At 40.7% G+C, this 25,296-nt stretch overlaps 3 protein-coding genes across 3 annotated transcripts in view; 1 reads left to right on the top strand and 2 right to left on the bottom strand.

Annotated features, from left to right (window-relative positions):
- Positions 1-1,425, bottom strand: part of LOC109994760 (prolactin receptor-like) — a 31,788-nt gene extending 30,363 nt beyond the window's left edge. The window contains exon 1 of the mRNA XM_065952204.1: positions 1,135-1,425. The gene's annotated coding sequence lies outside the window, so the exon portion shown is untranslated. The remainder of the gene's footprint in view (positions 1-1,134) is intronic.
- Positions 1,426-9,899: 8,474 nt separating this feature from the next.
- Positions 9,900-19,590, top strand: cybb (cytochrome b-245, beta polypeptide (chronic granulomatous disease)). Its single transcript, XM_020648203.3, has 13 exons — positions 9,900-10,045; positions 10,678-10,770; positions 11,969-12,079; positions 12,200-12,284; positions 12,853-13,001; positions 13,969-14,150; positions 14,751-14,883; positions 15,017-15,109; positions 15,575-15,828; positions 16,888-17,050; positions 17,778-17,924; positions 18,102-18,226; positions 18,371-19,590. Exons 1-13 carry the CDS (start codon positions 10,001-10,003, stop codon positions 18,486-18,488), a joined length of 1,698 nt encoding a protein of 565 aa, XP_020503859.2. The 5' UTR covers positions 9,900-10,000; the 3' UTR covers positions 18,489-19,590.
- Positions 19,591-19,898: 308 nt separating this feature from the next.
- Positions 19,899-23,822, bottom strand: LOC109994744 (dynein light chain Tctex-type 3). Its single transcript, XM_020648204.3, has 5 exons — positions 23,661-23,822; positions 23,179-23,220; positions 21,448-21,571; positions 21,225-21,302; positions 19,899-20,600 (listed from the first exon to the last, which is right to left on the bottom strand). Exons 1-5 carry the CDS (start codon positions 23,694-23,696, stop codon positions 20,527-20,529), a joined length of 354 nt encoding a protein of 117 aa, XP_020503860.1. The 5' UTR covers positions 23,697-23,822; the 3' UTR covers positions 19,899-20,526.
- Positions 23,823-25,296: the final 1,474 nt, after the last annotated feature.

Genomic DNA, 25,296 nt, shown 5'->3' with positions numbered 1-25,296 from the left:
TATTAGACGAGCAGCAGCCCTGTGTAGGAAAATGAGGAACGTGAAGCATCTTGTGAAGTTATACTTTAGTAAAGTTTTCACAAATAAGGAAATACTTTCTGGTGTCGTCTGTAACACAGACTGAGTATTTACTGATGTGCTTTAAAACAACAGTTTGACAACGTCTGAAAATACCCCATGAGCTGTGTTGCAGCTTTACTTATGCAGATATGAAACTACACGGTCGTTTGTCACATCAGCATCACATTGACTTGCAGCTGAATAAAAACATAAAACATTTGAAGACATATTAACACAAAAATAAAAACAAAAAGGTAAAACAGCTGAAAACATCAAACCGTCATCCTCCGCTCCCTGCAGTAAAATCTGAGCTCACAGTCAAATATGTATTGAGGTTATATTTACATCATTATCTTGTCATTATCGTGTCCATCCATTTGAAAGGGTCAGCATGAGCACTTAGGCACACCGTAGTGACCTGTAATGTAGCTGTGAACGGGTCACAGTTAATAAACGAGGTGAAATATGTCTGTAAATATTTGCAGGATACATAATCAAGATGTTTGCTGAACAAAGAAAACAGCCGGCATGAGGTCAGAATTTGACTGAGCAGCAAACAACAAACAAAGAAAAGGTGAAGCAGGTGGAAAAGCTGACTCTTCAACAGGTGATTGTTTAAACAGCAGGTAAACACACCCCGTGCTGCTCTTATTTCAAATTAAACTGATCCAGTTACCGTAATTGTGCACATATTTAAAGTTTACTGTGTTTCAGACATTCAGGTTATTTTGCTCTCACTGATCCCTGATCAGACAAACTAAGCAGATTAAAGATGTAAATGTGATCTCTGGAAACTTCTCATGGTCGTTTCAGGTGGGTTTTTTTTTTAGACATTTTAAATACAAATGATTTATCAAATATAAAACTAGAATAATGAAAAAAACATCGATCTATGAACAAACAAATAATGAATGTACTCCAGAACTATAGCAGAATAATCCCACTGTCCTCCAAGTTACCTGCACTTTTGACATTAAAGAAGTATTCTTCAAAACTTTTAATTACTGAGGCACACCTGTGCACGAGCGCTCGACTCACGTTAGCTTCAGATTATAGAAGATGAATCCGTCTTACCTCTAAAGTAAATAAACCGCTTGTAGATCCTCCTGTTGCCGATTAAAAAAAACCTCCTGCAGAGAGATTCCTCGAACACAGAGCAGCACCGGGACCGGGACCAGGACCGGCCGGTAGCCGGGCGAAGCAGCCGGTAGTCCGGGTGAACTCTCTGCGAAGAAGCGGCGCCGGTGGTGGTGGTACAGCTGCTGTTAGCTGGTGGGCTGTCAGCGGAGTGTTGCGTTCACTGCCGTCGCTGAGTATTTCAATCCCTCCTCCTCCTCCTCCTCCTCCTCTGTAAGAAGATTTTCCTCCACCTGGTCCCGCGTCATGAGCCAAACACCAGCTGGTTCCCGGCCACCCCTCTCTGAGAACCAGCCTCCCCTGTCCGCTCCTCTCCGGCTGCACGGAGGGGGAATGTACGGAAGACAAATAATGCCACGAAGATTAAAAAGTACAGTAAAAATGGTGCAAGTCAAAAAATATTCAGAGTTAAAACTACTGCATGAAATATCAAAGTCTGATTTTTAACCTAATTAATACAATTACTAACTATAAATAAAACTACAATACTAATAGAATAAAAAATAATTACGCCTACTTGCACTACTTGCAGAACATACTGATTATTTGGATGTTAGTAAGAGTTTCTAGATCTCGGTCATTCTGTGTAAGTTTACATGCGCTAACATTAGCATGCTAACACAACAATGCAGGACACAGGTGGTTGCAGGTCAAACTGAGGATGATTTTGTCCACCGCTTGTCCTCGTCCTCCCTCCTGTGAACGTGAGTGGAGGAGGGTTTGAGGTGCGTCACACCAGCTTCCAAACAAACTTCATTTGTTGTGATTGTTTTCTGAGCTGCTGTTTCCAAGATCAATAATGATTTTTAACATTTATCATTGTTTTTAAATGGATCCAGATCCCACACTCGCATTTTTTCACTATTAGTATTTCGTCCAATCACATGCCCCCAGCACAACAGCAAATTAATGTCAAGTATACAGCAGATAAGGGTATTTTTAGACCTCCTTAATAGGCTTAGACACTTTTAATGTGTCAACAACAGGGGAGATTAAGTTAAAAAGGGGAAAAATCCAACAAATTCAAATAATTAGCAAAGGGAACATTGCCCTGAAAAGAATTTCTAAGAGGATCTACAAGCTGTGATGATTTTGAGGAAAATCTGGATCCTAAGGCAGCACTGCCAGCCCCACACGATGTGTGAAAGAGCAGTCACCTCTGATCAGCATTAGCTCTGCCCCACAGAGACCAAAATAATCAGATTATTCTTCAGAGCAGCTTATTTAGTCGATGGCTGTGCTGCTGGGCCTCGAGTGCATGTTGCTCTGTTCGTTCACTGTCTCTTCGCTGATGGTTAACCAATGAGAACAGCATGACTGCTCAGTGCCCCGCGGCCAGGAGGCATGACTCAAATTAGCTGGAGAGCATCCTCCTCTCAATGATTCATCAAACAGATCCAAATCCCGGGACGCGGCCACGGAGGCGACGAGGCTGCTAAATGTGAGCTGATGTGAGGGCGGGAGGGGGCAGGGGTTTGTGTTTAAAAACATTTCTCTACCAGCTGAAAAAAGAATCAACACGTCAGTAATCGGAAAGCTATATATTAAAACACGTGGTCGTTCTATAAACCTGTGTTACACTATACAAGGCCACTGATGTATGGAGGACTCACTGGGGCTCATGTGGACGAGGATCAAACTCAGTTAAAGGGCAATTGTTGTATTTTTAAACCTGGGACCTATTTTTTTTACATATTACAGGATCTAAACAACGAAGATCAGTTACACTGCTCCCTCACAATCACCAAACTCCATTGACAAACAAAATGTAGCATTGCAGAAATATTTGAGTTTTGGATCGTTCCCTTTTGTTGTATTGTGTAACTTTAATGGTTTATTGTGTGTTCAATCTAGGTGGCGGTAATGCATGCAAAACTGTTTGCCACCTGACATTCTATTCTGCTGTGTGGGAAGATGTAGGGTTTCCTGCGGACTACAACAGGGATGGAGTGCGAGAGGTGGATCCATCGAGTGCGGTGGGTCGGCGTTTTTCTACAGTTGTTTCCGGTATGTTTGCTAACATGCTAATGCATAGGCTGTAAGGCGGCATCGCCCAGATGTGCCAACCACTGGAGTCTTACGTCTTTATTTAATCTGAGAATCATGATGTATATTTAAAAATCAAATGGCATTAAAAAAAGAGCAACGATGAGTAAAGCAGAATGCTTTCTCTGTAGGGAGTTATTTGCTTTAATAACATGCTGCTCATGTTTCACCACAGATTACAGCAAACTCCCCGGGATGTGTGTTACTATGCCGACGAGACTCACTGACACACTTTCTCTTTCTCGTGAACACGCAGAAAAACAAAACTACAATGATGTAAACATTCACCCCAGCCATGCAGCAAGGAACTGATGCATCATTCATGCAGTTTGCAGCGCTGCATAAAGGATGAAGTGAAGAATCATGCCTGCTCTCATGTGGCGCAAAGCCAGAGGAAGAAACTGAGAAGATCCAGAACAGAACAGGAAGGAATAAACTTTTATGAGTCTGGAAGAAAACCTCTCCTGTGTTTGATATCCGGTTCAGATGGTTTACACTGAACTAACCGAGCCCAAGACCATAAATATGATTGAATAATCATCATCTTGTGTGCAGGGGCCGAGTCACTCACTCAGATTGTAACACTGGGAAGATTGTAACCGGGGGCTAAAAATCAATTTATGGATGAAATGAAGTTATTTGTTCTTTTGGAAAGAGGCATTTTCCATCTCATCACAGTGATGACGTGGAAAAATAGCCGAGAAGTCTGAGACCAGACCGATTAAACATGCTTTCGATTCCAAGACGAGACTGAGACCTTCAGAAAGTGGTCTGAGCTGTTGCTTTGAAGAAGGACTGAAGCTATTGATTTATAAGAGCTGCAGAGTTCTCCTGATGAACCCATTTACCCATTAAGAAACTGATTCTTTCACCTGTCCCCTGCCAGCCAATCACAGCGGTCACTTTATTCATGAACCCGGTGAGCCTTCTATCAGCTCATGTTGTCTCTAAATGTATGAGTTCCGGGTTGCTTCCTGCAGCTGTCTCTACTTCTGGAGAGGAGGTTCTGATTTATTAAAAAAAGGACGTCTCGTTTTGTGAACATGAGTCCGTTTCCATGGCGGCCAAAAAGTCCAGTGACAAAAGTCCCTGCTGCAGCGACCTCCTAAGATCACACATATAACGGAGAAAACGCAGCAGTGTGCAGCACTTTGTGATTATGCATTGTGAAATGGGTCGGTGGTGATGTCACAGGCGCCATGCAACAGATTTATTCTAATCCCCTTCCCCAGATTAGGAGGGAAATCAGTAGAAGGCCTTTCGTCTAAATTACACTCCCCATGTGAGTTTTGCTTTAACCTTCACCCCCAGTGCTCGGCTTCATCATTTACCGTATGCTGCGCTGCTCCACCCCGTGTTAACTTTTGACTTTTCCATAAGGTGCTTGCGTCACTGTTGACACCTACAGGGTGAGGACTGTTTAATGTTTGTTATGGCTGAGCAGCAAACAGATCTTAAGGGTCAGCAGCAGGAGACGAGACTGTTACTGATTTACACCACAGGATTATCAAACATAAACCCTCCCACGTTTACGATGAAACCAAGAGCACCTCACTTTCAAAGAACCTTTCTGAGATCTAGAAATGTAACGATCATTCATCCAATTTGACTTTTTACCCAGAAGTCCCTGAGACTGCCAACATCAATCAGCTGACGACTGACCACTTCAAGCAGCACTAACTTTGATATGAAAATGAACACATTTGAATGTATTTCAAATCATGGAAAGATGACTACTTTCTGCACTAAACTATTTATGTGTTTTAACACAAAGAGTACCAGATTCATTTTCAATTTCAATTACTTTTCATTTACAGCTCTGTCACAGGGTAGAGCATAACCATTTAGATTTTTTCACACACAGAATATAATGTTACACGGTCAAAAATATGCCAAAGGACATAAAGAAATCAAAGATCCGGGTGAGTATAACTCAATCACACAGAGAAATTCAGCGTAAGGTGATAGTTTTACTGCATGAGCATATCAACCTCTCAGCAGCAGACGTGCACAAATCTCTGCACTATTAATAAGAAGCGTTCTGAGCAAAAGATGACTTATAGGATCAGGAACTGAGACATCTATACAAAGAGCGTATTAAGACCTTAGGTCCTGTCTCATGGTGCATTTTATGAGTCTGCAGGTCTGGAGGAGGGATTTTGTTATTGTTAGGGCTAAAGATGGAGGAAATGAAAAAGAAACAGGTTCAGCCTCTCTCCTCCACTGCTCCTCAGACTGGGGTTGTCAGAAAAAACTAATATTTAGACTTCAATTTGTGATTCTGGTAAAAAAAAATCAAACGATTCAAGACCTGTTTCCCACAACTGAGTTTCTGTTTTCAATCTTCAAAATTGCAGGCAAACGTTGTGTGTTTCGTTGCTAGATTCTGTCATCGTAGGAGTGTTGGAAAGAAAAATAAGCTCTGTGAATTTATTTCTTAATAGTGTTAAGATGTTTGTGTAAACAATTATGAAATTATTCCTCCAGATCAGCAGAAAATCCAAAGATAAATGTGGCTGGTGTGAGGACATGGTGCATTTTCTTATGCATGTTTTTGTGGTACACAAATTGTGAGTTTCTGTGTATGTGTGTGTGTGTGTGTGTGTGTGTGTGTGTGTGTGTGTGTGTGTGTGTGTGTGTGTGTGTGTGTGTGTGAGAGTGTGTGTTTCTGTGTGTGTGTATGAGTGAGTGCGTGTGTGTTTGTGTGGTTGTGTGTTCAGTATTGCACTCATTCTGTCACATCTCATGTTTGTCACTCTGCAATTAAACTTCAACCCTGTTCTGTCTGAATTATGTATTTTCCCAACTCGCTACGACAACCATCTGTCTACGACCGACACGTGGATGAAACACAGACATCCACACAGAAGTCATTTTTGTTTTCTCTCTTCATTAATACAATTTTTACAAACATTTGATCGTTTTAATGATGTCAAATTAAATGTTTTAGCGCTTCTCTCGCAGCTTGACACTGATGACGAGCCTCTGAAAGCTGGACATCTTCTAGTCTTCATTTTTTACATTAAAGCTGAACAAATTAAACCATCAATGCATCACAACCTCTGAAATATATACTTCTCATAAAGTATAGAAGTAGTGTAAAGTGGTTCTGCACAGGTGACTTTTAATGCACTCATCCTTCACACTCTGTTTCCTGCTAGGTGGCAGTAGCAAACCAACATTGTGTTGAATTGAAACCAGCTCTGAGGAGTGTTAAAATGAACATGTTCAGAGAGTTCCCTGGATAATAGATAAAACAATCAGACACATATCTAACACAGTATGTGGTGCCTCATTCAGGAAGGGCTTTATGAGTTCAGTGGTCAGGGTTTTAGGTCCATGCAGCGTAGTCTAAGGCCCTCCATTTAAACTTCATTGTTGTGATGTAATCGCTGAGGTTTAATCCCTGCAGACAATCAGCAGCGATCTGACTGACAATAATCCTGAGTGAAAGTTGGAGTTCAGCAATCGAGCTGAAAGCACCAGAGCTGCAGAGTGCTGCAGACTTTCACAAACCCTGATACTGTTGTTGTTAGTCTGAGGTTGTCGAAACTCTGAAGCTATCAGACACCACGAGTTTAAAGTCTACAATCTCTTAAGAGTGATTTTTGACAACCTTACCCCAAAGTCATCCCCTGAACTTCGAGCAGGGATTGTGGACATTTTTGAGACACAAAGACGCTCTCCACATCCGTAGAAAGCCCCCAAAGAACAGTCGAAAACCTTTTTCTACAACTTCTGATCCTCAAGACCCAAATCAAGTACCCCAAGAGTCAACAGATCTGCAGAGTTAAAAACACTTCAGGGACTGCTGGATCTTCTCCTTACATGCAGGGAAATGTTTCATAGACAGCTTCTTAGAGCTTGATCAGGTACAGAGAGGGAGAAGGAAAAGGCTGCAGCTCGGCTTTAATCTGAGTTTAATAATCAATAATCAAAGTTTAATAATCATATGATGCACTGAAACTGTTCTAAAGATGCTGGTGTTGTTCAGTCCTGCAGTGAGGCATTTAGACGCTACTTCAGGTGTTTCCGTCTCTACAGTTTAGCAAGAAACAGGAAGCATGTGGCAATTCATCTTCTGTTTTACTTCATGTTTAGAAATTTGTCACTTCCTTAATTCAAAGTGTCACCGTTGAGCATCAAGTTCCTCCTGAATGGTCCCCTGGGTCAGAGTTTTTGCAACCAGGAAGGCGCCATTTCAGAATCAATTGCTTCGAGTTATGTACGGAGGGTCCTAATCCGCACACCGCCCTCTGCTGCGTGTCATCCCACGCTCTCTCCTCCTCATGTTTCCGGTCTCTCTTTAGCTGTCCCATCTAATAAAGCCAAAATACTGATGTCACTGAAATGTGTGCACCAATTAGAAAGATGCAAAAACAAGCATGTTCTCACTTTTTGAAGGTCTTGCCTCGGTCTCAGACTGGGTGGATTTTAAGTCGAGACCACCACTGAGCAGCTATAAGAACTAATAACTTTAATTCATTCATAATTTGATTTTTATCTCTCGGTTACGGCCGCAAACTTACCGTTGTTACAGTCTAAGTGAGGGACACGCCCCCTAAACACAAGATGGTGATTATTCAGTCATATGTATGGTCTTGTCTAGTTCTTGTCCTGCCTTGGTCTTTGTCATGACTCGGTCTCGATCCCTTACTGTCTTGGTCTTGGTCTTGTCTCTGTCACGGAGCAGATCTTGGTCTCGACTCGGTGTTGGCGCTTTCTGGTCTTGGTCTTGTCTCGGTCTCGGAGCTTTCTGGTTTTTGTCTGGACTCTGTCTCGATCCCTAAATGTCTTGGTTTGTCTGGACTCTGTCTCGATCCCTAAATGTCTTGGTTTGTCTGGACTCTGTCTCGATCCCTAAATGTCTTGGTCTTGTCTTGGTCTCGGAGCTTCTGGTTTTTGTCTGGACTCTGTCTCGATCCCTAAATGTCTTAGTCTTGTCTCGGTCTCGGAGCTTCTGGTTTTTGTCTGGACTCTGTCTCGATCCCTAAATGTCTTGGTTTGTCTGGACTCTGTCTCGATCCCTAAATGTCTTGGTCTTGTCTCGGTCTCGGAGCTTCTGGTTTTTGTCTGGACTCTGTCTCGATCCCTAAATGTCTTGGTTTGTCTGGACTCTGTCTCGATCCCTAAATGTCTTAGTCTTGTCTCGGTCTCGGAGCTTCTGGTTTTTGTCTGGACTCTGTCTCGATCCCTAAATGTCTTGGTCTTTTCTTGGTCTCATTCTGCATTGGTCTTGATCTGGTCTAGGTCTCGATCCCTAAATGTCTTTGTTTTGACTCGGTCTCGCCCTGCCTTGGTCTTGGTCTTGTCTCGGTCTCAGAGCATTCTGGTCTCGGGCATGCCTCGGTCTCAGTTAATGTGGTCTTGACTACGACACTACCATGGATGGGTGCCCATGTGCACAGCTGTGTCACTCATCCAGGGGGGAGCAGCTCGAGCAGGAACAGACCGCTTTCAGGATCAGAGTAATCCAGTGCTCATAACCTCGTTATTATCCATCACACAAAGGAATCTGTGATGATTCAACTTTGGCTGAACGTAGACACTGGATAATTTCATTTTACTGTCACTACGTGCTGCACGTGGTGCAGATCAAAGGTGAGGTCTGGAGATCACATCAGTACAGGAAGTTGTTTTAAGGGTTCTCCTTCTTCCTCTTTGCTGCTTGATGTGCTTGTTGAGATTTTCATGAAGGGACAGAGATAGCAGGCTGTGAAGCTGATGTGGAGCTTCTTAATGGTTCATTTATTTATTTATTATATGTTTTAAAGTTCGAGGATCTGTAACTTTTACAGATCAACTTGTTAATCATAATCTCCACACTTTTACTCATGTGGCATGCTTTTGCACTTTGTATGTTTCATGGCATGTCTGTGTTTTATTAAGAATATATGTGACTCTACCTACAACCAAATGGACCTACAGGTGCAAAGAAAGTCACCTGAACGTTCTGGACTCAGTTATAATGAAGGACAGCAAATACTCACAGGGCAGAAGGGAAGCTTCCCGGCAGTCGATAATAATTAACTCATTCCTTCAGTGACTCATCAGGAGGATAAATTCAACATAATAAACCCATGATTCCAGCTTCTTGGGGGGGAAAGGTACTTTGTGTTTGGATCTGTAGATGCCACATTTACTATTTATTTATTCAAAAAATGTTTTTAATGATTTAATTTGGGGCTTTTTTAAAATAAGATAAGATAATCCTTTATTTATCCCACAATGGGGAAATTTACATTGTTACAACAGCAAAGAGTAAAGATTGCAGACAAATGTATTTATTTATGCCCCCCCATTAGAGAGTCTGGACTTTAGTGGGGAGATGTCAGAGTGGGGCTGCTACACTGGGAGCGCGCCAGAGCTGATGCATCCTCGGCAGTACTCGGGAAGTTAGTCTGGCACTTCTCCAGCTGCCGGACTAACTTCCACACTTTGGGACTTGAACCAGCGACCCTCCAAAGTCCCTGCAGACTGAGCTACTGTCGGTCAAAAGTCTCATTAGTCTTCTGAATTTGCCCTCATGATAACATGTATGTTTGATTAAACAACCGCAGCAAGTAAAACAGAGAATAGCAGCGACGGGCGTGACGACAGGCTGTACTTCACCAGAGGTTCACTTCCTTATATGTTTCTGAAAAGGTTATAAAATGTGAGTACTCTCCTCCTTCACTGTTTCCTGCTTCCTTCTCTGTTCTCACACTAACACACTCTCCTCCACACACTCACACATCTTTTCAGAAGCTCTCTCAGCATGGGGAACTTTGCAGCCAATGAGGGACTCTCTATCTTTGTCATTGTGAGTATATCTTAAATAATTTCTTTGAGCCTGCTTGTGGTCCTGTGCTCTTTTCTTAATTCTAGTTTTAGGATGATGAGCACTTTGTTTGTGTACATATTTATCATATTTGATGTTTTGAAAAATCACTAAAACAAACGTCTGTGAATGGAGCTGAAGATTTAGCCTCAATAATTTAGGTTTTAAAGAAACACGTCTTCTAAAGGCTGAATTTCAAGCCTGCAGAAACTGATGTAAATCAGAACTTTGGACATCTTATTTATTATTTTATGAAGACAAAGTTCTTGTTAGACTTGAGGTCAACAGTCTCAGCTTCACACATTTAAACACGACAAGATCGTTTTCCTACATCGGTGAGCCCAGCCAAAGGATGAAGAGGTCAAGACATTAAATATGTTTCAGCTGCAGACATGTCTTCCTCACTTCTTCTTCCGAAAAACTGATAATAAAGACATTTCCGGCATTGATTCAAACAAAGCAAACTTTAGCAAACACTGATGTAGGGCGTCACAGTTTAAGTCTCTGACGCATTTCTTAGCACAATATCTCTTAAATTATTGTTCACAGTTATCTATGCCTGTTTGTGCTGATGTTTAGATGATATCTGAAATAAGTTGCCATGTGTGTTACAGCTGGTGTGGCTGGGGATCAATGCCTTCCTGTTTGTGCATTTCTACATGGCCTTCCTGGTGGAGAGATGGTTTTACACCAGAGTCCTGCTGGGGGTGAGTCCGACCTGCAGAGTCGCCTCTGCTGCGAACAAACATCCACCCACCCATCCATCCATTATCTATTCCGCTTTCCCGTGCGGGGTGGCTGGAGCTGATCCCAGCTGCCATTGGGCGAGAGGGGCGGGGTACACCCTGGACTGGTGCACTTTTATTCCTTTAGAAGAGTTCTGTTTTGATCTTTTCCAGTTCTTCATCAGCAAGTAGCATGCATCAAAACCTTCACGCTCTTAATTATGTATTAGGCCTATAACAGCCTGCAGAGTGCGACTTATTCCAATATCCACGCTTCAGAGAGCGAGACACAAAAACAACTTCTTCAAGCGACTTGTGAAGACTTTAGGAAAGTGTGAAACTAATTATTTCCAAAAACAGGAGTCGGCCTTTTTCAGTTCCTGTAAATGCTACGGTTGCCATCCTATAAGCACAACACTGAGTCGTGTAGTCTGAACATTTGATGGTTTCTTCAGTCTTACATGATAAGTAACACATTCAATTTTGACTATTGGTGGTGAAGAACAAGCAAAGACGTCCTCTCCCGCTCTGGGACATACACATATCAGTGTTGCTTGTTTCTTTAACTTTAATGAGGCCGAAAGTAAAAAAACATAAAATCTTACCACTGATATAACTTTGTGCAGCGAACGCATGCGATGAGAGGAACAGAAACACAACTCTACAGATCCAGATCTTGAGGTGTGACGACTTATTTAAGGTCACTGAGTTTTAATCAGAACAGAAGAATTGTTTCTTCCTTCTTGTTACAGCGTGAAAACCCCCACACCTGCAGAACACTGACGGATATTTACAGGTGTCTCAGAGGCGTCAAACACGTCCACACTCTCACTAATCCTTATCTTAAACACCGTCTATAACAATCAGAGCGGCCGGCAGTGAAGTGAAGCAGGTCTGATGTGAGGGTTAAAGTTTGTTCTGCGGTGACAGGTGCTTCATAAAGCACTGAACCAACACCACACGCACACACACACACACACACACACACACACACACACACACACACACACATACATACACACAGCTGCATCTGAGCGAGCAGAAGCGAAACACGCGTCTTTCAATCTGTTCAGTCTGATAACTCCCTAAAAGGACAGCACTGGGTGTTCTATGACTTTTCCTGAATATTATTTAAAACTGACACCTTGAAGTAACCTATGACTCTTCTTTAACCTCTCAGCATGCTCTGTCCTGGGCCAGAGCTCCCGCCGCCTGCCTCAACTTCAACTGTATGCTCATTCTGCTGCCAGTCTGCAGAAACCTGCTGTCCTTCCTCCGAGGCTCCATCCAGGTACAAAAAAAAAAACATAAAAACACAAGACGGTTTAAAAAACTTTAAATAAATGCTTTTAATTTAATGGCAGCAGATGAGGGATCGGTGGCAATGTTTGTTTTTCTTTTTTTGTTTTAGTACTGCAGCCGCACCGCAGCTCGACAACTCGATCGAAACATCACTTTTCACAAACTGGTGGCATACATGATCGCCTTTCATACAGGTATTCTCTCTAAAAAAAACAATTCTTCCACCTGCATTTAGTTTAAATAACAACAGCAGAATAACTCTTTCCTTTACTGCACCAGGGTAATTTAACATATCTTTCAAATGTGTGCAAACATGCCTCTGATTTTAGGTCGTAAGATGCCCAAATGTGATCTTTTGAAGAGGCCAGATGTTTATGTTCCTAATTTAACATCCCATGACTTATAATATGGGAATTACAATAAAAATGCTATCATTGCACATTATTATGCCATGAACTGTAAAAAAAAAGATGCAAAAAAATGATTGAGCCCTGTGGTACTCCAAGCAATTTAAAATGTGTGTGCAGAAAAACAATCATGTTGGAGATTTTTTGTTTCTGCAGATGAATTAATTTTTGATTGAACACAAAATATATAAAAAGCCCTGCTGAGCCATGATTGGTTTAAAGCCTTTTGCATCTCACCGAATTTCCTTCTTTGGCTGTGAAATTGAAAGTACCTGACGTTATATTGAGCAATTTTTTTTTTACAACTCAAAGTAATTTTCTCATTATATTTGTCTCCTTTCTGTCCTCCTCGTAGCCGTGCACATCGTCGCACATCTGTTTAACTTTGAGTATTTCATGGACGCCCAGCTGAATCGAAACAGCAGCTTTCTACCTTACATCCTGTCTGAAATTGGCAACGGGGACAACGCCTCCTACTTGAACCCCATTAGGACTAATGAGACGGTAAGATATTGTTAGAGGAGATCAAACATTTACGTTTATGTCAGCGTTGTAGAAAAACCAAAGGGGCTTCTCGACAGACATTTGTTCTTCTTCAGTCATACATGTAGCTGGAAGCCTTTTGTGTTGCTTAAATGTGTGAAATCCCCTCTGCATTATTGCTACATTATGTGTCATACAGAAAGAAAATACTATTACTTCATCCAACAGACTTCCTCTTTGGAGATATTTGTCCCCATATATTAGGGTCATTAGAGAAACTTCCTCTTTAAAGCCTCAAGATGCATTTTCCTTAAAAGCCAAAATCATGAAAGAAGTGGATCTTTTGAATTTATCGAGTGATAAAATATGCAGCTTCTTTTTGCTTCTTACAGATACTTTTTTCTTGTGAATCTCAGGTCTGAAATAAACAAAAATTATTGCAAAAGAACAAACTTTTTTGGTGATGTCTAATCACAAATCTTCTCTTTCTTCGCTCCTAAGCATCACACTGATCTTTTAAGTCTTTCTCACTGCCATTTAAGCATGAAAATGTTTGACTTTCCTAAATATCTGGATTATTTCTCCTGCTGTTTGTTGGTTCTCAACCTCAATATTTTCAAAGATCAGGTCATGTGCTGTCCTCAAACTGTACCCTTTTTTACCTTACATCCCAAGCAGCAGTGAGAGGAACTACTGAATGACAAAACAGGCAGTTGGTACATTAAGGGAGTTAGCAAATAGACATGACCTGCGAGGATGTTTATAGCTTTCAAAAACAGAGAGGAACTGTTTGTAACATCGACCCACACCATGATTAATCAACTTTTAGATCTTATAAGAGTGGAAATGGGAATAAAAGCTTTTAAATCTGATAATGAATCAACATCTGATGAGTGGAAAGGAATCAAACTTCCTGAATCTGACATTTTGAACTTAAAGGTCCAATCAGTGAGATGTGTAGTGAGTGAAATGATGCATCTTGTTGTAGAACCCTACCATCGTCATGTTCACCACCATCGCCGGTCTGACGGGCGTCGCCATCACGCTTGCCCTCATCCTCATCATCACTTCGTCCATGGAGGTCATCCGCAGGTCGTACTTCGAGGTGTTCTGGTACACACATCACCTCTTCATCATCTTCTTCATCGGGCTGGTTTTCCACGGCTACGGGTAGGGGGACACAAAAACACTTATCACCACACTTACTCATTTATTTCCTGGAATAGTCTGATTTGAGTCTGTGTTTTTAAAGATGTTATTGTATTCCTAACATTTGATTTAAAAAGCTTTGTGCACGTGTGACTGAGACAGCTCGCTGCATTTCACTTCTTCTATTATAAAAACCATAAACTATATCGAGAAGTGGACGCAGATTCTTGGTTTAAAAGTGAAACAAATGCACAAGTATCTAAAACCTGCATTATTTCTTATGGCCAGCAGGAGGCGACAACACTGGTTTGTTCCCTTGTTAAACATTTTCCTAATGAGTTCATAGACTCAATCTCTAGTTTCAAGTCTTCTTCAACACAGTGTGATGCTCATTTAGTAAATTATGGTCCATCTCGGGTCGGGCCAAATTATTTCTGTTGTAATCCAGGCGGTGTGCAGGAGTTTGTCAGCAATTTTTGATAATAAAACACAAGAAAGTGCCTGCAACTTTCTATTTTTGTTGCTGTGGTATCAAAAAAGTAATCGATATTGTTAGATTTTTACTAGAATCCTATTGAGATCAACGTACAGTCAGTAAACATTCCTTTTCACTGCACGCAGGCGTATCGTGCGAGGACAGACGCCTACTAGTCTGAACGCAAGCGACCCCAAGGCTTGTGCCGACCAGTTTGAAAACTGGGGAAACAACGGCTCCAACTGTGCCGTCCCGGTGTTCGCTGGAAACCCACCGATGGTGAGTGGATAAAAACTGCAGAGGGTTCAGTTTGTATGCCATCTGATCAAAGACTTTAAAAACACTTAACATCTTCTTTATGCTGTTACTGTTATTTGCAGTCATTGTTTTCCTTTATTTCCTCTCTGACCAGACGTGGAAGTGGGTGGTTGGGCCCATGATCCTCTACGTGTGTGAGCGCCTCGTCCGCCTCTATCGATCACATCAGAAAGTGGTCATCACAAAGGTGAGTATGTGCTATAATGCAGATAAATAATGAATAACTCACTTGTTTTAAATGAGTGAATCTATTTTCCTGTAGTTGTTTGGCAGATTCTAAAACACGTTGACTAAAGCAACATCGTTCACATGGAATCAGATTAAATTTTGATGCTTTTTTCCTGAATAAAAAGCTACAGAACATCATTTATTTAAATTTGGATTCAAGCCGGACTCATTTATATCAACATGGGGAGGCCAAGCAGGAGGAAAACCTTCACAAGCATCCAAAACTTCAGCGACTTTAGGGGATATTTTGATGCAGATCCAGATTTGAATGATGCAATTATGCAAAGTCACTAAATTACTTTGTGCAGCACTTTAAAGTTTTAACTATTTCTGAAACAAGTAAATTAAGCAGTCAAAAGTGAGATTTGGTTGCAGCTCTGATTTGACAATTCATCCTCATAAATAACTCGTACCTGTCCGTCAGGTGGTGATGCACCCGTCTAAGACTCTGGAGCTGCAGATGAAGAAGAAGGGTTTCCACATGGAGGTGGGTCAGTACGTCTTCATCCAGTGTCCGTCCGTCTCCAGGCTGGAGTGGCACCCGTTCACCCTGACCTCCGCCCCTGAGGAGGACTACTTCAGCGCCCACATCCGAATCGTCGGTGACTGGACCGAGGCGCTGTACCAAGCCTGCGGGGGGGACAAAAACGAGACTCAGGAGGCCTGGAAACTGCCCAAGTATGACAACAGGGGGAGGGGGTGATAAAAGTGGAAATCGTTGCCTGAAATTGCCGGTGATTGCTCTAGATTGCACTGTTTGCCCCCGTGATCCGGTTCTCCTTTAAAATCAGCAGGGGTCACATTTACAGCCCTGAGAGGTTTATTGTGTGTTATTCTTCAACCTTTTCAGAAAATACCTATGATATTAATAACCTTTCAACCATCTCGTCAGTTTTGTGCAGGGATCCTGCTGAGCAGCCGATTCTTTATTCTGTTCTCTGCAGAGCAGGAAATGAAAGGAAAGGCTTTTATTCTGAAGACATTACCTTCAGGGCACTTTGATGGTTACACTTTACCTGCACGTGTTCAAACATACCTCCTGCCAGGAGGATATTGTTTTTTTGGAGAAACAATTGATACCATCAGGATTGTGATCAAATGAGGAAATAACAGAATTACTTTCAGTAATCAAATTCTCTCTAAGGACTCACATTTCTGCAAATGCAATGACATGGAACCTGCAGAATTAATGAGTGAAGTGAAACGTTTAGTTGAATTTCCGGAAACTCACTTCTGCTAATCTGGTTTCCTTTTATTTTAAGCAGTGTGTCTGTTTCAATGAAAAATAATTAGGGATAGAAAATGAAGCTGAGAGACACTCGTGGACTCACTGATGCACACTTGAAGGATTTATAACCACACAGAGATGTGCTTTGAGACACCATGTTCTAAATCAGCACAATCTTTGTTGTTTTAATGATCTATAGAAAAGAGCTGGAGCTTTAAAAATACTTAAAAAAACAAAACCTGCTTCTCGAGAAAGAGCACAACTTAAATTCACAAACACGTCAACAACATGCATGAGCTCACTGCGATTTCTGGTCATTAAAAACACGATATTTCCCAGTATCAGGCGCCTGGGACATATTTTTTGTTGTTGCCTTGGTATCAAAACTCGCATTGATATCTAAGATTCCTCCTAGAACCCTATCAAGGTTTAAAATTCTGACAAGTTTGTTGTAAAGCCAAGTGACATCTGTAAGTTCAGTCTCTCACGTCTGTGTGTTTCTGTTTCAGGATGGCCATTGACGGCCCGTTCGGCACAGCCAGTGAGGACGTGTTTCGCTACGAGGTTGTAATGCTGGTCGGCGCAGGAATCGGTGTGACTCCTTTCGCCTCCATCCTCAAGTCTGTTTGGTACAAACGCATCCAGAACAACCAGGAGGTCTTCACCAAGAAGGTGAGCCAGGCTTTGACATCAACAGAAAAATGAGGGAAATATTGAGGTTTAAAACACATCACAAAATGTTCATTTGCAGAGAAATAACGAGAAATGCAAAGGTTAAAAAGAAAACTGAATTCATAGCAAACACCAGATCTCCTCCTTTGAGCTCTGTGAGTTTTTCTGGAGCTTCATGTGGACTTCATCTGCAGGCAGTTTGCAGTCGACACAGAAATGGAAACTAAACATCTGATTTCAAACCTCTATCAGCCTTCTCATTCAGGAGAAAGGAGGGCGAAAAGCTTCTGCAGATGAAGACGTGGTGGTGTGGAAGAAAGCTCTGACAAACAGCCGCTAAATAAATCTTTCATTCATTCATTTTTCAAAGTTTAAAAACACTTCAAACTGGAGTGCGGTGGATGAAATTTAAAAGGAGCTGACTGCACTTGAGTGGATGAATCTCAACGATGATGTACTGATGAAACCCGTGTGATAGAGCTGTAAGCTGCAGAAAAAGCTGCTTTACTTAGCGGGCCAGTTTTTAAATATTATGCAAAGTCAAGAAAACACTTTCATGCATGCACATCATTAAAAAAATCTCAGATTGAAATTGAAGGATTTGTACTTTCTGGAGCTTTTAAATGATCTTAAGCTTGTGTTTTGTCCGTCTGCTGTCAACAAATTCACCATGAGGTTGTTTGTGAAATAATAATTCAACATTTGGTTGTTGTGGTTTCCTCTTTAGATCTACTTCTACTGGCTGTGCCCCGAGACGCAGGCCTTCGAGTGGTTTGCAGACCTGCTGCAGTCTCTGGAGGGTCAGATGACGGAGAAGGACATGGCCGACTTCCTCAGCTACAACATCTACCTCACCCGCTGGAAGGAGGCCGAGGTATGACGGAGAGACATTTTACTGCACAACTTCTACTGATGCTATCTCTAAACAAAGCTCAGAACATGCACACAGAAGTCAACACATCTGTCCTCATTTCCCAAACTGTACAGGTGAAGAAACACCTCCAGGTTAATTGTTTACATTCAGAATCACGTGGTGTTTTTCCTCCATCAGGCGGCCCATTTCCGAGTTCAACATGAGGCGGAGAAAGATCCAATCACAGGACTCAAACAGAAGACTCATTATGGGAAACCAAACTGGGACAATGAGTTCGCCAATATAGCATCAAAGCACCCGGGGTGAGGCCTCTTATCATCCTGTAACACCTTAACACACACACTTTATCTCTATACTGACATGGAGAACAGCAGAATGAACCATCATTACTGCTTCCATTACCTCCACAGTATCATTAATAGATGTTGTTTGTGTGTTTCCTGCAGAACTAAAGTGGGCGTGTTCCTGTGCGGCCCCCCTGCGCTGGGGAAATCTCTTGAAAAACAGTCTTTGTCTCACTCCGAGGCCAACGTCAAGTTCATCTTCAACAAGGAGAACTTTTAAAAGAGACGTACAGAAAACTCTCCAAGTCATGTACTGAGCACGACGATGATGCGTTCTCACTAACTTTTAGCGTTCTGAACAAAGATTTACATCTGTAACTTCTTCTCCTCTGTGTTGCTCACCGAAAAACGTTGTGCAAAGAAGCCGTTGTTGCTCAAAACGCGAGGAAATAACCCCACTGTATTTTCCACATTCCCCTCTTCTCCTTTTCTGTTACATCAAAAGCGAAACTGCTGCTTTCAAAACTTCCTATTTTTGTTTGACTTCCTTTGCCGGGCGGAGGAGCGGCTTTAGAAACATATGGTTTAAATTCCACAAATGTAAAACAAGTATTGCCGATGTGCCCTCGAGCAAGGTGTTATTAAAGCTTGGCCTGTTACAGAGGAGCTGCAGCAGCCGTACCTGCAAAGAGACAGAATACAAAGAAAGAGCAGCAGCTTCTGGAACACCTGCACGCTTTGTTTTAGTGTATATAGTAGAAGTTTACTCCGGCCATTTCAACACAATGTGCTGCTCGTTTAATCCTGCATGAAGCATCGGCATAGACTAATATATATTCTCTGTTTGCTCTGGTTGTAAACATTTCTGAAAAGGTGACTTGCCGTCTTGTTTTTAATGAATATTTTGTTTTGTTTTTTAAAGCAGATTTCTGTTTAAGACCACGCCCACTTTACATGTCATGACATTTGAAGTCTGTCAACAAACCCCCTAATGATGAGGAATGAAGTCCATCCACTCCACTTTTCAGAAAATGTGTGATTTATTTTTCTTTTAAGATATATTTGGGGCCTTTAGTCGAACCCGCCAGGCTATCCTGCACACCGACGATTTCTTATGTTGTTTTAAGAAACCTTTTTGAAATGTCACGACACACCTCAAGTCAGGACAGCAGATCGAACAAGCTGAAGTGTGAAACAGCGACTCAGATCTTTAGATTTAAGATCTCATGAAGATTTCAGGAGAAAAGATAAATGTAGAAACAGTCGATGTATCAGAGACACTGATGACTTTATCCCTGCTGCCTGTTTGAATCCATTCAGTCTTATTTTGAAAGTTGGGTTGTTTACTTCTTCTGGATAATAAATTTGAAATTACAGAGAAATCTTGTCCTTAACGTTTATGCTGAAGAAGGTTTTACTTTGCAAACAACAAGCAGCATGACTCTGAAGTGGTTATCTAACGATGATTAGCCCAATCTCCTGTGTGACTTTCCGGTGTTTCTAATGCTAGCTGCAGAATCTGCATGTGTTGATCTCATGTTCTCCTTCAGACAGACGTTTTTTTAAAACCTCCATCACGGACTAGAATCAGACATAAGAAGTTCTTTGTTCTTGTTATCATAAATCTGGGAAAGTTCCGAGCACTCCATCTACGAGCTCTTTTATAAGTTGCATAAAACTACACGAGGAATGTAAGAACTTAATTTTATGATGCGTTTCTCCGTATTTCACAGAGGACCTCTTCAATTCAGACGCTGACAGGTTTTTAGAATTAATAGATAACAGTTCCCGAGAAGCCAGGGGTCACAGAGACAGATCATCAGTTACGGCTCAGGGTGCCTGTGTTGTGATAAATAAATCAAGGACACAACATGTTAAGTATAAAAAAGTAGAATATTCTCAGACACAGGGGTGAAATCAGAGAAAATTAGAATCTCTGGTGAAGAAATAAACACCTTTGTTTGCTCATTAATGTTTATTTTCCTTCTGTAAAACCGCTCCGATTACAAAAAGCCTCTCCTCTCCTCGTCAGCATGAGACACATAATAAAGGTAGCAGAACACAGAAGAAGAAGAAGAATCAGGCTGATTGCTGCATGCTGTCAGGCTGAATGTGATCTATTAAAGCACTGCAGCTACATGACAGGATAAATACATGAACATGATGATGATGATGTTTTCATGCATCTGAAGGCTGGAAACACAGCTCCTCCTCCTCCTCCTCACAGCTGTATGAAAGTGGACTATGTGGCACTTGATGGCCCCCTGCTGGTCACTGGAACACCCTGCACTCCTCCTTTGGATGGCGTGAGTGTGTGTCTATGCGATGGCCACAGCGAACACACTGACCACGCAGTACATGGTGCGGTTTTCCCATCTCACGGTGCAGCTTCCTGAAAAGATAAAACACACAAACATGTTGCTGTTTACAGAGAAAATAATCACACCGAAGTGATGTGACTACTAGAACAATAATCACCTCGCTGTGACGTTGGTCATACACACTGTTGACTTCAGTTGTCTGTAATCTTTTGTCTTGTTTCAGGTCTTTTAGTTTGAGTTTGTGTTGTAGTACTCCAAATCAGTCTTGGTCTGGAGGTCACTTTTTGAAGGTCTCTTTCTCGGAATCGAAAGCATTTTTACTCCGTCTTGTCTCGGTGTCAGATTTTAATTCTGGAGGCCAGATTTTAAATTAATTAAGGTGGTCAAGACCACCACTGATCGGCTATTTTCATCACGTCATCACTGTGATAAGAAGGAAAACTCCTCTTTATAAAAGAACAGATAACTTCAATTCATTCATTATTTGATTTTTATCCCCCGGTCACGACCTCAACCTCCCCGATGTTCCAGTCCGAGTGACTGACACGCCCCCTAAACACAGGATGATGGTTTTTCAGAGATGTTTATGGTCCTTGGTCTTGACTCTGGTCTCGGGTATGTCTTGGTCTTGGTTAGTGTGGTCTTGACTACAACACTAGTTTGAGTTATAAACTGTTCTTGGAGAGCAACCTTACCGTCCATGGTCGTGTCCCAGTAGCAGGAGTTAGCTGTGTGGAGGCCGGCTCCTGTTTTCTGCATCACAGCACAGGTCACTGCACAGACACAATCAACACATTTTGAAATCTAATCTAATCGTCTGCGTGATGTTTTGATACGATCACACCCACGGCTAATTCTTCTCAATAAAGATCACACACACAAACAACTTTAGCTTCAGGAAGGTGGACAAAAACATACCGATGTACTTATATGCTTTCCCCTGTTTCATCAGCTGTGTGAGGCAGCGCTCCACGATGCTGGCGGTCCATTTGTTCACCTGATTCTGGCTGTAGTCATCAGCACCTACCACGCTCTCGATACACTGAGGTACACACACACACACACACACACACACACGAGACAAAGGTTCAGTGTTTACAGCCATGTGGAAGTCACCGGGTACAGCCTGAAGAGATTGCAGTGTTTATAAATTATTCTCTTAGAAATCCGAGTTTGTTTTGATCATATTCTCTGTAACTCTGGCTTCATAACATCTCCACAACAAAACAGACTTTACATTTGTTTTGAACTCTGACTTTGAGAAAAAGTTCTTAAACTCTTCTGTGCAAATCTTCTTCAATATTTGACCTCGACAGCATTACAGGACCCTCGCATTTAAATGAAAACCCCTCTGCTCATCCATTACAGTGTGGCTTAACGGCACTTTGATTACAAACTTCTGCAGAATATTTGTGGACAAAATCAGGGGTAAGACCGGGTGAGGTTATGGAGGCGGTTGATTTATGAACGTTTATGTGTCTTGGTACCTTCAGATGATTTGATTAAACATAGATAGATAGATAGATAGATAGATAGATAAATAGATAGATAGATAGATAGATGGATAAATAGATAGATAGATAGATAGATAGATAGATAGATACTTTATTGATCCCAAGGGAAATTCAAATGTTGAGACTGAGAGTTTCTTTTTTAACAGAAGTAAACTAAGACGTTGTAGTTTTAGGGTTAGGGTTTAATGTAAACTTGGGTTAAAATATTTCAGTAACTTCAGAAGCCAATGAGAACTGGTTTTACAATTTGAATCATCTTTTACTTCTTACTGTTTTTGTATTTATGCTTTTATCTCGTTTTACCGTTTCTTTTCCCTTAACATCTTACTCACTTTGTCTATTTATAGTCTACTTTTTATTATTATTACAATTAGTTTTCATTCACTGGTTTCTATTTCTTTTACTGCTCGTACCTTCTTATTGCTGTTATCTATTTCTATTTGCTTTCAAATCTTTTAGTCTCTTACATCTTTTTAAATCTTTGGTCCTCTTGGTGTCAGCTCGTGTTGTTGGGTTCTTATATTGGTTCTTTTGATGGTCGGGTTATATATGTCGGCTGGGTATGGTGCTGTATCGGCTCTTTTCTGTTGTATAGCGGCGTTCCTGAATATGAAGCCGCTGAGAGGTTGAGGTTGGGCCTAATATATTTGACCGACGCGCTTTCAAAAGAATATTGTGAAACGTAAAAATAAGTTTGACTTTTTTATCAACGTAAAAAAGATAATCAACTTAACTTATAATAACAAAAAATACGACAACCCAGCTCGCCCCCTCTCCTCCACTGAGAACAAAAAGGTGAACAGGTGAGTTAAATCAACACGTGACCCGACATCCCCTCACTCAATATAATCCTAATAAATGATATAATAATCAAAAACACCAATATATAACAGACTACCTTAACCTTAAATAAATACCACAAAGACAATTCTATCAATCCACGGCTCCAACATGTTGAATTGTCTTTTTTTAGTTTATATTCTTGCTGTTGTTTATGTTCTTCTGTTTGGTTTAGTTTGCCTTTAAGCACTTTGTTAACCTGAGTTTTTAAAGATGCTACACAAGTAAAGTTAACATTATTATTATTACAGTGTAGATGATTTTAAATGTGCTTTACAGAAAGGTGATAAATTACCTCTTTGACGACACTGTCAGCTTCCTCTGAGTTGAAGGAGCCCTGACAGGAAATAAACAACAACAACAACAACAACAACACACAAACATGAGTCACTGCAGATTTATACAATGCTAAAAATACATGGAAAAAATAACTGTATCCAAAAGTCATAAAACTACTACTTAAAACATTATTTTTTATATTAATATCAGGTTATTTCAATCAATTTAACCACATAATTAACAACAACAATCAACAAAGATGGCACTTTAGATCATTTCGGTTTAAACAGGTATTAGGTTTTTAATTAGAATATATATCTTTAAATAATAAAATATCATCTTTAACAGACCTGTAGATAATTTAATATCTAATATTAAAAATCTGCTTTAGCTTCTAAAATCATCTCTGACAGAAAGTGGCTAACTCGGGTGGCTACCATCCTTTTACCTTAATAATATCTATAATACGAATATATATCAATGTATTCAAGCACAAACCTCGCTGCCGTTGTGAAAGTCCTCCATTCCTGGCATGAATCGCTGATCCAAAGGTGTTAAATTCTTTATATTTTCAGATAAAATGTTGAGAAAAGGGCGAACCTAAAGGGAGAAAAATACGAAGCCGTGTCTGACTTCCGGTGTTTCGTCGAAAAATGCATCCCAGCCAAGAAGTGCATGAGCCAGGCGGAAGTGTTAGAAAATGTTATTTCTTCTGGGGCAGACTCATGATGACAAAAGTGTGTGAAGTGTATACTTAATAAACGTTAAGTATCAGTATCGTTCGGCAGTACATAAATTGTCTGCCGTATTTTGATTTTGCACAGTCCTGCGAGGTGCGTGACATTCTCGCCAGGGATGCATTTCTCGGCATAACACCTCAACGATGAGCAGAACAAGAGCGGCGAAACCATCGAAGAAGAGACGGTTACTGCTGATTGCTGCCACCTGCTGGCAGAACAAATATGAAACATTCTATACATCGTGTTAAATGTAATTAAACGCGAGTTCCATCGATTTATACAAACACAAAACGTTAATAAAGACTCTAAACAACCTAAAGCATCTCAAATTTTGAACAATACTAAAAAATATCTGTGAATACTCACCTCTTACACGTTAAATGTGAACGTCTTTTTTCCCCGTCCGTGCTGCAGCTGCAGATTATTTAGCAGATTAAATTGACATGCTAGCCATTTTACCAACTGTCTTCTGTCACAAGCCAGTATTTAATAATTAATTTAAATATTTTTCCACAATAGCTAACCTGGCAGTTTTAAAAGACATTAAGTCAAATGAAAACAGGAGTAGAGTGCATGTTCACCATAAGCTGTAATGTTAAACTCGCCATTTTTCGCACATGTCTGCCCTCTAGTGGTCATTGTTGGGAAGTACGTCGGGGACATCAAGTCAGAAAGAATATGTATACACAAATATATATATACAAAATAAAAATAGATATTCTCTTTTTGAAATAACATTTTGTAGTGGAAAAAAAACGTTTTTGAGAGGAGCATCTGTACTATATTTGTTTTACTTATTTGTGTATTTTAGGGGTTTTCGTTCGTGGTTGTACAGTGCAACTACATCTCCCTGCAAAAGTTCACTTCAACAATTGTACATTACAAATTCTCATTGGCATGAAAAGTGCATTTCTCAGTGGACAATACGTTTCACAAAAAACACTGAAAAACAGCAAGACATTTGTAGAAAAATAAATATAAGATTCATATTTTTTAAACAAAAAAATGTATCAAAATATAGATAAATCTATTTTTTTTTAACAATCCTTCTACAACAGTTCTCAGTTTATCTTGGTACCTTGTTTTACCCATAAGACTAATCATGAGACTCTAAGACCTTAGTGAGACAGAGCGCTCACATAACTCAACTGAGATGGCAATCCATCAGATGACACATATTTAAATAAAGATAGCTTTCTCCTCAAAATACAAAAAATGTACACGTTTTCACCGGTCTGACTTGATAGCTCTGCAGTTGGCCACTAAAGGGCGTAAAGTAACCATAATTACTTAGTTAACTTCAAATGATTCCTTCCTTTTTGTCTTCATTTCCGTTTTTAAATGTTCCTATTTCCCTGTAATTTTCTGCCATAACATTTCTCATTTAAAATAAA

This window comes from Labrus bergylta, chromosome 24 (assembly GCF_963930695.1).
Source record: "Labrus bergylta chromosome 24, fLabBer1.1, whole genome shotgun sequence".
NCBI classification, from domain to species: Eukaryota; Metazoa; Chordata; class Actinopteri; order Labriformes; family Labridae; genus Labrus; species Labrus bergylta.
Note: the sequence above shows the minus strand (reverse complement) of the source record. Positions and strands in the feature narration are given on the sequence as shown.

What these genes read in the sequence shown, in the direction of transcription:
- cybb (XM_020648203.3), top strand. Translation starts at nt 10,001, where the DNA reads ATGGGGAACTTTGCAGCCAATGAGGGACTCTCTATCTTTGTCATT. An exon ending in CCATTAGGACTAATGAGACG is followed by an intron (nt 13,002 to 13,968) that starts GTAAGATATTGT and finishes ATCTTGTTGTAG; the next exon opens with AACCCTACCATCGTCATGTT. An exon ending in TCGCTGGAAACCCACCGATG is followed by an intron (nt 14,884 to 15,016) that starts GTGAGTGGATAA and finishes CTCTCTGACCAG; the next exon opens with ACGTGGAAGTGGGTGGTTGG.
- LOC109994744 (XM_020648204.3), bottom strand. Translation starts at nt 23,696, where the DNA reads ATGCCAGGAATGGAGGACTTTCACAACGGCAGCGAG. An exon ending in GAAAGCATATAAGTACATCG is followed by an intron (nt 21,303 to 21,447) that starts GTATGTTTTTGT and finishes GTGTCTGTGCAG; the next exon opens with TGACCTGTGCTGTGATGCAG. An exon ending in CTGGGACACGACCATGGACG is followed by an intron (nt 20,601 to 21,224) that starts GTAAGGTTGCTC and finishes TTATCTTTTCAG; the next exon opens with GAAGCTGCACCGTGAGATGG.